This window comes from Quercus suber, unplaced genomic scaffold (assembly GCF_002906115.3).
Source record: "Quercus suber isolate HL8 unplaced genomic scaffold, Cork oak 2.0 scaffold_1036, whole genome shotgun sequence".
NCBI lineage: Eukaryota > Viridiplantae > Streptophyta > Magnoliopsida > Fagales > Fagaceae > Quercus > Quercus suber.
Window position 1 is genome coordinate 73,857 of NW_027070447.1, and position 13,187 is coordinate 87,043.

General features: G+C 34.7%; 1 protein-coding gene and 1 long non-coding RNA gene across 23 annotated transcripts in view; one reads left to right on the forward strand and one right to left on the reverse strand.

Annotated features, from left to right (window-relative positions):
• The window catches only part of LOC112037815 (uncharacterized), a 36,406-nt gene that overhangs the window by 14,414 nt on the left and 8,805 nt on the right, over nt 1-13,187 (forward strand). The window lies entirely within an intron of this gene.
• On the reverse strand, nt 1,946-11,887 carry LOC136061081 (putative disease resistance protein At3g14460). 18 transcript variants are annotated; one of them, XM_065769018.1, is made up of 10 exons: nt 7,685-11,887; nt 5,898-6,599; nt 5,755-5,785; nt 4,866-5,068; nt 3,936-4,390; nt 3,604-3,712; nt 3,346-3,452; nt 3,169-3,221; nt 2,455-2,567; nt 1,946-2,315 (listed from the first exon to the last, which is right to left on the reverse strand). In XM_065769018.1, the coding sequence occupies exon 1, from the start codon at nt 11,591-11,593 to the stop codon at nt 7,760-7,762; it is 3,834 nt and encodes a 1,277-aa protein (XP_065625090.1). In that variant the 5' UTR covers nt 11,594-11,887; the 3' UTR covers nt 1,946-2,315; nt 2,455-2,567; nt 3,169-3,221; nt 3,346-3,452; nt 3,604-3,712; nt 3,936-4,390; nt 4,866-5,068; nt 5,755-5,785; nt 5,898-6,599; nt 7,685-7,759. The 18 variants fall into 18 exon arrangements, 17 of the variants coding, with proteins under 17 accessions (XP_065625090.1, XP_065625081.1, XP_065625084.1 ...); XM_065769009.1 differs by lacking the exon at nt 4,866-5,068 and having other exon boundaries at nt 3,936-4,171; nt 4,280-4,390; nt 5,755-5,788; XM_065769012.1 differs by lacking the exon at nt 4,866-5,068 and adding an exon at nt 2,688-2,758 and having other exon boundaries at nt 5,755-5,788.

Sequence of the window (13,187 nt, forward strand, 5' to 3'; positions counted from 1 at the left end):
TTCTTGCTTTTCTCTTTATTTACTAAGATTGCATATACATAATCCCGAAAAAGAGTGTCCTTTCTCAACACTTTCAACCACTAGCTAACAAATCATGTTGCAGTCTCATGGCATTTTTTTTTTCTTTATATTTTTTAATCTGCAAAAAAAAAAAAAAAAAAAAATGTTAGGATTTTGCTGCCATGCGTTGCCTTTAAATGAATGAGATATAAATTTAATTTTCTTAAATACTAAAATAACTGGTCAATAACTTGTGCAATGCACAAGAAATTTAAACAAAATATTTTTTTTTTATCTTTGTCTTAAATATAAATTTGATAATTGTAGTAGTTATTAATAGGAATTTATTATGTTTGTATTCATATATGGAACTATTTATTCTAAAATTTGAATAAAATATGATGTGGGAGTATTCTAATGGAGGGTTTAAATATATAATAGAATCTTCTTTTCTTTTCTTTTTTTTCTTTTTTTGAGAGGAAATATATAAAAGAATCTAAATTCAATTAGAAAACATATATTAGAAAAGAGATCTAATTGAAAAGCTTTTAAACTTTCGAACATATAGCAAATCACGGTTATAAAGTGTTTTAAAGCTATTACACACTTACACTTGTAACTTGTTCAGTAACTTAATTGATATAAAGTTTTTAGATGTTAGGAATAACAAAAGATGGCATAATAACAGTAATTTGTATTTTTAAAACTATTTAGCATAAAAAATTATGCTAAATATTATATTTTTCTTTAATTTTTAAATTTAAATGCTAATCATTCATTGTTATTGCTATTTTATAGTATTTTCATTAATTCATTGTCTTCCTAAAACTTGATTATAAATTGTGACATTTTTAAATTATAGAGCTATTTTTTATTTTTTGTCCAATTTAGTTTTAAAATATTTTCTTCTCTAATAAATTACTGTTTTTTCCAAGAGCTTAAGCAGTTAAAAAAACAATGAATTTAATCATTTAACCATAATTTTAACATCTTTGTATCAAGAGAAGCATTGAAAGGATTGATGTAGCCACGTTAAAACAGGAGAACAATATTAGCCGCCTAATAGATTGAATTGTACTTATATGAGATGTATTATGTTAAAATTCTACTGCTTTATTGATAGGAAGAAATCATTATAAAGAAGAAAAATATGCAAAACAGACCACGCCAAGAATCAGAATGAATGCTTTATTATTAGTGCTGAACACATTTTGGAAGGCAACCATTATTAAGTCCACCTTATGGAATCAGCCTAATACAATGTCAATTCTCACCCAAAAAAAGAATAAACAAGAGGGAGCAAGCTTAATATTATGTTAGTATAAGATTAAGATATTTCGAACACCATTTGGGCCCAACTCCCACTGGCCCGGGTCACCAGATGGGTCTACTTCTACAAAGCTTGTGTACCTCTGCAGACCCGTGTTGGTGGAAAAAAGCGCTGTTTACACTTGGTTGGAATCAAAGGTTCACCAGGTGTTCTTTTTGTTGATGGGTCTGTTGAGGTATGACTTTTATTGTGGCTAGGGGTGGCATGACTGATTGAAAGAGCCAATATTTGGAGTTGGACCATGATTTGGATCCTAAAGGAAGCAAAAAAATTAAAACAAATAAAAAGATTGACTTCTAGCCCATGTCATGCCCTGCACACAAAAATTAGCATTAATCATGTTTAGATGCCCAGCAAATACAGAGGGAGAGAGAAGGATACCTCAATTTCAACTCTAACTCTGGCACATTTCTGCCAAATCATGGACACTTCTACCACCCTACCTACCATCCAACATTGAGTCCAAACGCGAACCATGTACTCAGACCCAGACCTCAATAGGGTCGAAATTAATTTCATGCACCATTAGTTGTGGTTACATTCTTTGATGATCAACAAATGACCTTTAACAGACCAAGGCCTAGCCCCAAAAACTTTCATTTTATCTACTTCGTATTGAAAAGAGAGAACAAATTCATTGAAATCCACTGCTGTAATATCAGAGTCATTATACATCTCTCAAGCAGCAACGTTATAATATATCTCTCAAGTAGTAAGGATTTTCACCACTGAATAGTTTTGAGTCAGGATTTCAAAGACTACAAGTTCCATTATTACCACGATCTGAAGCTGTAAAGTAAGCGTAATACGCCTTCTCATTAATATGCATGCTTAAAGGGATAGATATTACAATTTACAAGCAGGTCAATCTTTATAGGTAGTTTATGATCGTCAGTATTGAGGGGCAGGAAATTCATAGAAGACAGAAAGGATTTTGGCAATATGGTGTTTGCTTCCAAAAGCTTCTTATAGGAATTGCAGATGCCTGTTGAGAAATTCAAGATCCATTAGTTATCAAGGGAGTAGAGGCACTATACTATTTACAAAGACAAAAAGGGAATATACAGGACAAGTAAAGCAGTGGCACATTATGAAATGAAGATAAGAAAAATATTTGTAATTACCAGACTTGCAAAATGAGTGTAAGTGCTTCGCCATTTCCATATTTTCAATGGTTTAGAATATCTACAATAACTGGTTAGCCTCCTTTAGATCACATAACCAATGTAAAACTTGCCTGAAAATTTACAAATAAAAATTCAGTGACTACCAACACTTTCTTTTTTTTTTTTTATTTTTTTTTTTTTTTTTTTTTTTATATATATATATTTATGGAAATGAAGGTACTGTAGCATACACTAATCTTAAGACAACTTCGAAAATGAAAGATTTCATCACAAATTTGTAGTACTTATCCCAAACTTGCTTCTGTTTCGAAAGATAAAAAAGATAAGAGAAAGGAAATCATAAAACGGACTGTAGAGAGAAACATAGAAAAATAAAATGGAGAAGAAAAGGAAAAAGAAAGATTTAACAATCAGCTAATAAGGTATACTTCAAAGCAATATACCAGATCTATCATCAGCAATGATTTTTTTACTTCTTAAAGATCATATAATAAGAGTAAAGGTTGTTCCCACTGAAACACAATCAGGTGAACCATCTTGTCACACTAAAATTAACTTAAATCCAGATCAAACAAACAGAAATATGAATTTACAGTTTCCCATTTCTATCTAAATTTCATGTCTATCCTATAATTAGTGTTTGTTTTGAAACACATTGAATGCTAGCAAGATATAAATTCAGGTTCTAGAGTGTGGTTTTCAATATTATACCTTCTGTTGGAAGATGTATTCTTACAAAAAGGCTGCTTCGTTTCATTCAGTATCTGCAACAAAGTCCCTCCCAAATAGCATAAGTTAGTCAACGTGTATTCCTTACTGATTAGCTTTTGTATTTTAGTTGACCCACACATAACAAAGATAAGAAACCAAGAAAAAAGTTTTTACTACCTGACGCCAGAATTTAGCTAATGTAACCATCTTTGCAAGAATCCAATAAATCAATCCAATGTTGGATCACTGGCCCACTTTGCATCCTACCGTCAATCATAAAGCAGCTGAAAATTTGAAATGAAATTAAGTTAAAATACAAAGTCTTTCTTTTTATTTATTTTTTAAATGAAAAGATAAACTACAAATCAAAGCTAAAATTTCTGTGCTCTCACTATCAAGAAAAATTCCAAAAGAGACAGAGAATGATGGTCTTACTAGCTAGTATACTTTAGTATTTACTATAGTGGTATATCTTAAAGCTATGATTTCGAGCACAATGTGCAATGCTGTCCAGATTATTCTTCATGCCAGGATTTATTGATGGCTGAAAGTAAATTGTCAACAACAATTTTCAACCCGTTAGTCAAAATGGTGGTAAGTCAACAGCATCCTAAACTATATTTCTTAAACTGTGTTAAGCTTGAAAATTGTCATCAGTACATATGATGTTCAACATAAAGGTTGCATAAGAAGAAGACCAGGCTATGTGCATTAAACAGGAAACTGAAGAGTTAGCAAGATGAGAACTTAGAAAATCGCGAACATACTACATTAAGCAAAGTCTTTCTTAACAGCTTGTATCTCCCAGCTTGGTATTTGCTTTCCATATATAACAAAGACTGCAAACCTGCTACTGTTAAGTAGTGCAGCCACTTCACCTTCCATAATACAAAGGACATGGCTTCACAAATTGTCTGGAAAAGGACTATGAATTTCAACTAAGCCATCCAACCATAACAGCCTATTGCAATTTGGTTCCCCATTCAATCACTGCATAGAAAGCCTGAACCTCACCAGCAACATTCTCTTTTAGTATTTACTTCCATTGAAATTAGCACTTGCCATGCTCGACAATCAACAAATTGTGTCAAATTAAAAACAGGAGGCTTACAGCTTCGTAATGAATGATTCCCAGCCATTGCTTCTTTACAGATCATGACCATGAGTGTAGTTAAAAGTTTAAGAAGCATTGACAACCTTCTCCTCGACCATGTTCCCAGTCCTGCATTTCCAAATTGCCCAAAGAGTTATTAGCCAAAGGAAAGGCCTAAGAGTAGCCTCAATAACAACAATAATGGAAGAAAAAAAAATCAGCATCCCACACAAATAGTGAGCCAATTCATTAAGTGCCTTAGGCATAAAGGTTCATTTAATTGAAATATATATATATATATATATTTGACAGGTGAACAAGTACAAATATAAGAACTTCTTTACCATTATTTCCCCCAAAGTAATTTTCCCCAAGGAATAATACACAAGAAATTCCTCACCACAGATCTGTTGCTAAGGAGCCATGCTAAGGATTAAGAAACCACACAATTGAAGACACAATGTTCCTTTTTTTTTTTTTTTTCTTTTTTTTAATGATTAAGGAAATTTTCATTCAAGAGAGAAAAACTACAACCGACTTAGCAGTATAAATTCACCAGCAGTAAAATAGACTCAGATTCTTATAAGATTTGGGATCAAATTACCTAACAAGAATCTAACACTGGTCAAGTTGCCATGATTGATTGGACTAATGCCTCTTTACTTTTTGCATTGTCTTTATATACTCGAGCAATCCTGCCTAACCAGCTGAAGAACATTGTTGCGTCCAAGCCAATTTACTTGAAACTCTTACCCTTCAAAGAGTTTACTATCTAATTGATATCATCATTCGAGCTTTACATCTCTTCTGTTACCAAAATAACATCCAAAGCAAATATGATCTCTATTACCAGTTTTACAATAAGTCCATCTTCTTACTAACTAGTTACTACATTTTCAATGAACAAACTAAATCTGAAAGAAAAAGAAAAACGATATGGATGCACAAGAAACTGAGAAACAAGCAAGAGGAAAAACAAGAGGTGGGGTTACAAAGTATAAAGTACTACGTATGAGATCATTATAATCCGGTGTTGGGACCAAAATTTACCTTACAAAGGCACATTCTAAATAGTCCCCCAATGAAAAATACAAACACAATACCTCTTACAGTTAAAGAATCTTCAACAACAAAAAATTTATTATACATATATATATATATAGAAAAAAGAAATTGCTCAAAAGTTTGATTGCCTCTTCAAACTAGACCTAATTTCTGACACCTATTGTCATGAATATGAATCCCACACCATAACCATATATATGCCCCCACAAAACCCACTTTAATAAACAGTATAAAAACACAATCTGAATCAGCACTCACCAAAAATTACAACTCAAATTTCTTTATGACCCCACACATTCATAGGAAGTAAAAGGAAACCGATAAATATAATTGTTGAGATAAAATTCAAAGTGGCAGAAGTAGAATAGTAAAAGGGAAAAAAAATTAAAATTAAAATTGAACATGTACAACCCAAAATTTTAACATACCTCCAAATTTTGTAATTTGAGAAGATAGCTTCTGCTGCAACATTACAAGCATTTGCTAGGGTTAGGGATCAGATATTTAAAAATCATATTGCATAAAGATAAACACACAGAGGATGAGAGGTACCAATTTCTAAATGTTGTACCTGGAAGGAGTAAATATGCTTATTTTTGTACATTTTTCTCTCTGTTTTACCAAATTATTGCTGCATCTCCTCCTCCACCTCATAGATGGACCTCCTATCAATCTCAACCGTGAGGCCCTCTGCCTTTCTTGAACCATTCTCACCCTCTGCCTTTCTTGCAGTGTTGTTTTGGACTGGACAGCCATCAATATAAAGTTGCACAATTAGAAAGCTGAGAGCTTAAAAATCGTGAATGCACCACATCAAACAATGCCTTTCATAACAGCTTATATCTCCCAGCTTGGTGTTTACTTTCCAAAACAAAAGCAACAATCCTCAGAGTTACTGGTTAATACAAGTGCAACCATCCTGCCTTTCATAAGCACAAAAGATAAGGCTTCCCAAATTGTCTGAGGAAGGACTATGGATTTATCCCCAGCCATCAAACCATAAAAGCCTATTGCAAATTGGTTCCCCATTCAATCTTTACATAGAAAGCTTGCACCTCACCAGCAACTCTCTCTTTTGGTACTAACTTCCACTGAAATCAGCACTTGACGTTCTCAAAAATAAAGAAATCATGTCCACTTGGAAATAGGAGGTTTACAAATTTTTAAAGAATGAATCCCAGCCATTGCTTCTTGACAAATCATGATCATGTGGTTGTAGTAGTTAAGAACTTGAGAAGCATTGACAGCCTTCCCTTCAAGCATGGCCTAACTCCTGCATTTTAAAATAGCCCAAAGATTAAAAAATGAAAAAGATCCCTAAGAGTGGATTAATAATGGAATTTTATTCAATAAATTAAGATCTAATTTTGGATCTTATCCAAACTATAGGGTTCTTGCATTCTAATAAAAGGGTAAATATATGCGTAAGTTATGGAATGATCAATATCATTAATAAGGATTTTACTGAATCTATTATATTTCAATTTACACCATAACTGCTTATGAAATACCTGCCCATCTGCAGCACAAAGGTGACAATGCTTTGATCATCTGTGCAAGGAATGATGTCTAGTTGAAATATACATTCCACTCAGGCATAGTTTTAAAAAGCCATTCCTCCATTCCATACATACCCACAGATAAACATGTTCTACAGCATGATATATAACTTGCAATCATCAAATTCCATGTTACTATTTCTCTTTCAGGAATTTCATCGAACAGTTATGTGCATTAGGCATAAAGATTCATTTAAAACTGTAAGAGATATTGATGTGCTAAAAATTCGAAGTGCTAGAAGTACAATTTTTAGAAGGGAAAAACAATTGAACACATACACATCTAAGCACCTCTTTACAACTATTTTCCCTGAAAAACAATTTTCCTAAGGAATAATACAAATGAAATTCCTCACCACAGATGTGAAACCACACAAAAGACCAAAATTTATACCACTAAGGTAAATTCTAAATAGTCCCCAGTAAAAATTACAAAGAGACCAAAAATTTGCTTCAAAGTTAGATTGCCTCTTAAACTAGACCAAATTTCTGACATCCATTACCAAGAATATGAATTCCACACCATATAAATGCAAAATCTGAAGCAGCATTCACAAAAAATTACAACTTAAGTTCCTTTATAACTCCACACATTCATAATAAGTAAAACAAAAACTAATAAATTAACATGTATAACCCAAAAGTTTAAATTTTAGGAATTTTAGGAATTTGAGAAGAATTTTTTGGAGTTGAGAAGATAGCCTCTACTGCAACACTTGAAGAATTAGTTTAAATTAGAATTGGATTTTTAAAATTCATATTGCATAAATATACACACACACAGAGAGAAGAGAGGTACCAATTTCTAAATGTTGTACATTGAGGGAGTAAATATGTATATTTCTGTACGTTTTGCTCTCTCTGTTTTACACAATTATTGCTGCTCCTCCTCCTGCAGCTCGTAGATGGACCTGCCATCAATCTCAACGCAAGGGATGTTGATGATATTCTTCAACCACTCTTGCCCTTTTCCTTTCTTGCAGTTTTGTTTCAGCACTGGACATCCTTGAATATATAGTTGCAGAAGTGAGGGAGGCAGGCCGTTCTCTGGGAGGGATGCGAGTTTAGGGCAATTCCTGATCAATAGTAGTTCAAGTGAAGAGAGGTTTTGAAATACCTTGGAGGATAGGAACACTATATTTGAAAAATCGTCAATATACAGATAGGTTAGAGAGGTAGGTAGCAGTAGCATCATCTTCCCATCTTCCTCCTCAGGAAACGACTGCCAATCCTCAAATCCAAAACCATAAATGGAGAGAAGTGTAAGAGACGTGAGTCTGTGTAATCCCCGTTCAAATACTTGCTTACAGATAGTCATCCCTCGCAACGAAAGTCCCTTTAGGTTTGTCGGCAAGCCCTCTTCTGGTAAGGATACTATGCTTGGACATTTATATATTATAAGAGAAGTGACCATATGCATGCGGGGCAAGGCCTCTAGTTTCTCACAGCGACAGATAAAAAGATTTGTCAGGCGAGTGGGGAGAAACCCTCCATCCGGAAATGAAACAAGACTACAGTCTCCTATGATTATGTCATTCAAGTGGTAGAGTTTGTGTAGGCCCTCCGGTAAGAATTTAATCTCTTTACAATCAATGATGCTAAGACATTCAAGAGACGTGTTATTGTGTAAGTTGTCCGCCAGTGACTCTAACTTTGGGCAATCATATACTTCAAGTTTTTTAAGGGCAATAGGTAACTGGTTACTTGGTGATAATGATGTCAGCTCTGAGCAATCCAAAATCACAAGGGATTTAAGCTTCACAAATAGGTCACCTCTTAATGGTACACATTTTAGAGACGGACAATCACTAATAACCAAGTGCTCAAGAAGAGATGCATTACTGTTAATACTCTCCTCTTTCATTAATATAGAAGAAGCCTCTCCCTCGTCTATCAAAAACTGCAAATTCTCGCAATTTTTTATCTCTAGCCTTTTCAAAGTTGGAGGTAGCTGGCGTATTGAAATGAACATCAAAGAACTACATCTCTCAATAGTTGCATATTCCAAGCATGTACAATTGGACATTGGTAAGGAATTTAAAGCACCACAACCTTTAATAGTCAATGTGTTTAATGTAGAAGCCAAGTGGATGTTGACGAGACTCGGGCACGACTGAATTTCCAACCTAACAAGGGATATGAGACTATCTTGCCACAAAGACGTCAGCTCGTTACAATTATCTATCTTTAGATTTTTTACCTTTGCTAACCCTTCCATGAACTCCTTTGATAAGCTTTTAAGACCTGGAATAGAAAAAGTAATTGACTCCAGCAAGCATAACTCTTCTATATTATTGCTCACCACCTCTTTGCACCCTACAATATTTAATTTATGGAGCGTTGGAAGGCTTGGAATTGAAACAACCAACTGCTCACAATTATGAATAGTAAATTTTTCCAATGATGGGAGATGGTCTGGCAATTTCCCTTGCAATTTGGGGCATTGAGAGATAAAAAGCTCACGCAAGCAAGGGAATTCTCCGTACTCAACTCCACAAGAAATCCAATCTTGCCATTCTTGCATATCCTCAAAGTGAAGTTTTTCTAACAATTGAAAAGGTTTCAAGAAACCTTCCCCATAAAACTCAGGACCAATAGTCTGCACCATGGACATACTCTTAATGGTAAGGAATTTGAGGTTGGATAGATGTCCAACAACCGGTAAGGATTTGCATTTTGCACATCTGACAATCTTTAGATCCACAATATAAGAAAAGGAATCGTCTCCTAGCCATGTTGGGAATTTCACACCAATATAGCCATGAATTGAAAGTTTTTTCACTACTGTTGAAGGTCGTAGCATGTGAAGAATATCTTTTGCAATGCTTGCATCTTGTAAATCATTAGGTGCAGACCCCCATTCGATCTCTAGTGCATCTAAATTCTTCTTACCATTTAAATTGGCCCTTCTTGCATCCTCGACATCGAGCACATTCTCCAAACTTGAAATGCATAATCTTCCCTGAAGAAACTTCAAGTTCATCAAGTCTCCTATCTTGGATCCATTATCTTTCCCCACAATAAAATTAGATAGCGTGTGTAGGTTCTTTAATTTTTCTATTCCCACCGGCATTTCTCTAATTAAATTGGCATTTGTAATGTCAAGATACCGAAGATTAACTAGATCCATAATTTTCTCTGGTAACTTTGTAAGTTTGTGACAACCTTTCAACATCAATGTCTGCAAATTGTATAGAGAACTTGTTGATTCTGGTAAACTTCTAATTTGAGTATTAGAAAGGTTGAGGTATCTTAAATGTTTCAGATCACCAATTGCGCTTGGTAGCTCAATGATGTAATATCCACATAAAGATAATACTCTTAAGCATCTTAATTGTGGCAATATACGATTAGGAACATCGTTTGTTAAGTAGCCTGATGATTTGATTGGTTGGGGTAAGAATGTTCGTAAATGCATATTTATGGGGAAGTTTTCAGACTTTTTGATGCCATCAAAACGATGCCGTATGTAAGAGAAATGTCGTACCTTTGTAGAAATCTCAGATTGCTTATTACTCCCCAATGCATCTTCCATTCTATGGAATAAGCCCCTTGCTGCCCATCGAGCTAGATCATTGATAAGATCATGCATGACAAAGAGTGATCCATTATTGCTTGATTGTTGAAAGAATGATCTCATGAGTAGATCACGAAAATACTCAGCACCAAGAACTTCCATTGACTCGTTTCTTTCCGTTTCTTGAACCAAACCTTCTGCCATCCATAACAAGACAAGCTCATTCTCCTCAAATTCATAATCTTTTGGGAATAGTGAACAATATGCAAAGCACCTCTTTAAATGTGAAGGGAGGTATTGGTAGCTCAATTCAAGAACAGAAATAATACCCTTTTTTTCCCAGATCTTGCTATTTAGCACATTTTTCCATTCATTAGGGTTGCGTTTAGTGCGTAAAGCACCTCCAAGTACTTTTGCTGCCAAAGGTGATCCCTTGCATAGACCCAAAATTTCTCTACCAATTTCCTCAAGTTCTGGATGCGCAACAAAATCTGTTGACCCTAGTGCATGTTGGAGAAATAGACGCCTGCAAGCATCATTTGACAACTCTCTCAACTTGTAAGGTGAAGTAGTTTCCATTATTTTTGAAACCTCATGACTCCGAGTGGTGACAATAATCTTACTTCCTGGAGCTCCAAATTCAAAAGGACAACATAGTTGAGTCCAACTATTGTAGTCTTCATTCCAAACGTCATCCAAAATGACCAGAAATTTCTTGCCATTTAATTTCTCCTTCAATTTGACTTGTATTGAGTTTAAATCATCACCATCATTGCAGTGCCCAGAAGGGATAGATTTTAGAATTTCTTTTGACAGCCTTACAATGTCAAAGTCTTCAGAAACACAAACCCACGCTTTCAAATCAAAGTAACTGCTCACATCATCATCATTGTACACTAGTTGGGCAAGAGTTGTCTTACCCAAACCACCCATACCAACTATGGGAATCACAGAGAGTTGAGTATCACTAGATTCAATACTCAGCAACAACTTTATGATAGCCTTTTTGTCCTCATCCCTGCCATAAGTACGGTGTTCAATCACCAGAGAAGTAGTGGGCACCCTTGATCTTTCTGTTCCAATCCTTCCCCCAGTGCTTCCTCTCAAATCCAAACCATTATTTTCTGTCACAATTCTTTGTAGTCTCGAGTCAATATCTGCAATCTTGGACCGCATATTGGCATCGAACATAAAAGAACTTGGACTCAAACCCACACAACAAGCAGGGATGAACTTTCTTACCTTACTTGTGCTGGGTTCTGCATTTAACTTACGTCGCAAAACTTCGGTCTCAAACTCATCCAAGATATCATCCGCATCATATGCCAACTCTTCCAGCTCGTCCAGCAAGATCTTACCCAACTTGCTTGTCTCCCGCTTCTCTTCTGCGTCATCCAAAACTGCATGGATTTTTGATAACGTTTTCTTCCACTTGTTGAGGTCAACATGAACTTGTTCTTGCTGAAAGATCTTCAACAAATCAGAGGAGATGCTTGTCTCCCGCTTCTCTTCTGCGTCATCCAAAACTGCATGGATTTTTGATAACGTTTTCTTCCACTTGTTGAGGTCAACATGAACTTGTTCTTGCTGAAAGATCTTCAACAAATCAGAGGAGATTAACTTGTTAACCAGCGCCTCAAACAAAGCGGCTAAAGCAACCTCTCCGATAACTGACATGATTCGCTCGTGGGAAAGAAGGAAATATCAAATATGGGAAATGAACTAATCAAAGAGACACGCTTCTGAGATATGAGTTGGGAATGAAGTGAATACGGTTTTCTTTGTTTCTATTTTTTTTTTTTTTTTTTATATGTATATCTTCTTTTGCTTTTTCTCAGTTGGTGATTTGACTGTACATAATTGGTCTACCCTACTTGATTCCAAACAGTCATAAAAAGTTACAAAATGAAGCACGCCAACCTGGACAGCATTATTAGTGCTCACCATATAAAGTGAGAAAAAGACAAAAACTTTTGACTGCTTTATTGGTAACTATATTAGTGCTCATGCCTTTTGGAAGGCAACCATTATCACTTCCACCGTCAGGAATCAACTCAAATAATAGTAACTGTCGGTAGGAAGTTTCAAACTCATTTTGCCATGTTTGTACTACTTTTACATTTTCTCTGTATTTAATATCTTTGTAAATTATTGTATTTATATCGTTTTACATTATATATTAATTAATGTAAAATTTTCATGGTTAACTAAACAAATGTGTATAACAGTATAAAATTATTACAAATGTTTACATTCATAAAAAAAAAAAAAGTTTACATTCATTTAATATTTTATAATAAATTTACATTGTAATATTAATATATAAACGAATAATTGTCCTAATGAAAAATTATTAGATACTTCAACGGTACAACTACATTATCTCATATGTATACTTGGTCAGTCAAGAGTTTAAAATTATTCGGATTTTAGGGTAATTAAAGTAAAGCTAATTCAATCTTAAAATAAAACACACTTTTTGGCAGCGAGGTCCAAGAGGACAGTATTATAGTAATTATTAAGGGTTAGTTTGTGATATGGAAGAATTATGACTGGCACCATGAGCTTAACCCGTCAGCTTCTGCTCTGGCTGACGGGTCAAGTTGTGACGTAAACTAAACAATAAAATGCATGCTGACTAAAACCAAGACAAAACCGACGGGCTGAACGAAGTGTGAAGCTGACGCTAAGCTGAAGGGAAGTGCAGGCTGACGGCTTAGAAGCTGACGACTCCACGCAGACCATGACTTGGTCACCACGCATAGGTTTTAGGGAGATTGCTTGT

What these genes read in the sequence shown, in the direction of transcription:
- LOC136061081 (XM_065769016.1), bottom strand. Translation starts at nt 11,593, where the DNA reads ATGTTCGATGCCAATATGCGGTCCAAGATTGCAGATATTGACTCGAGA.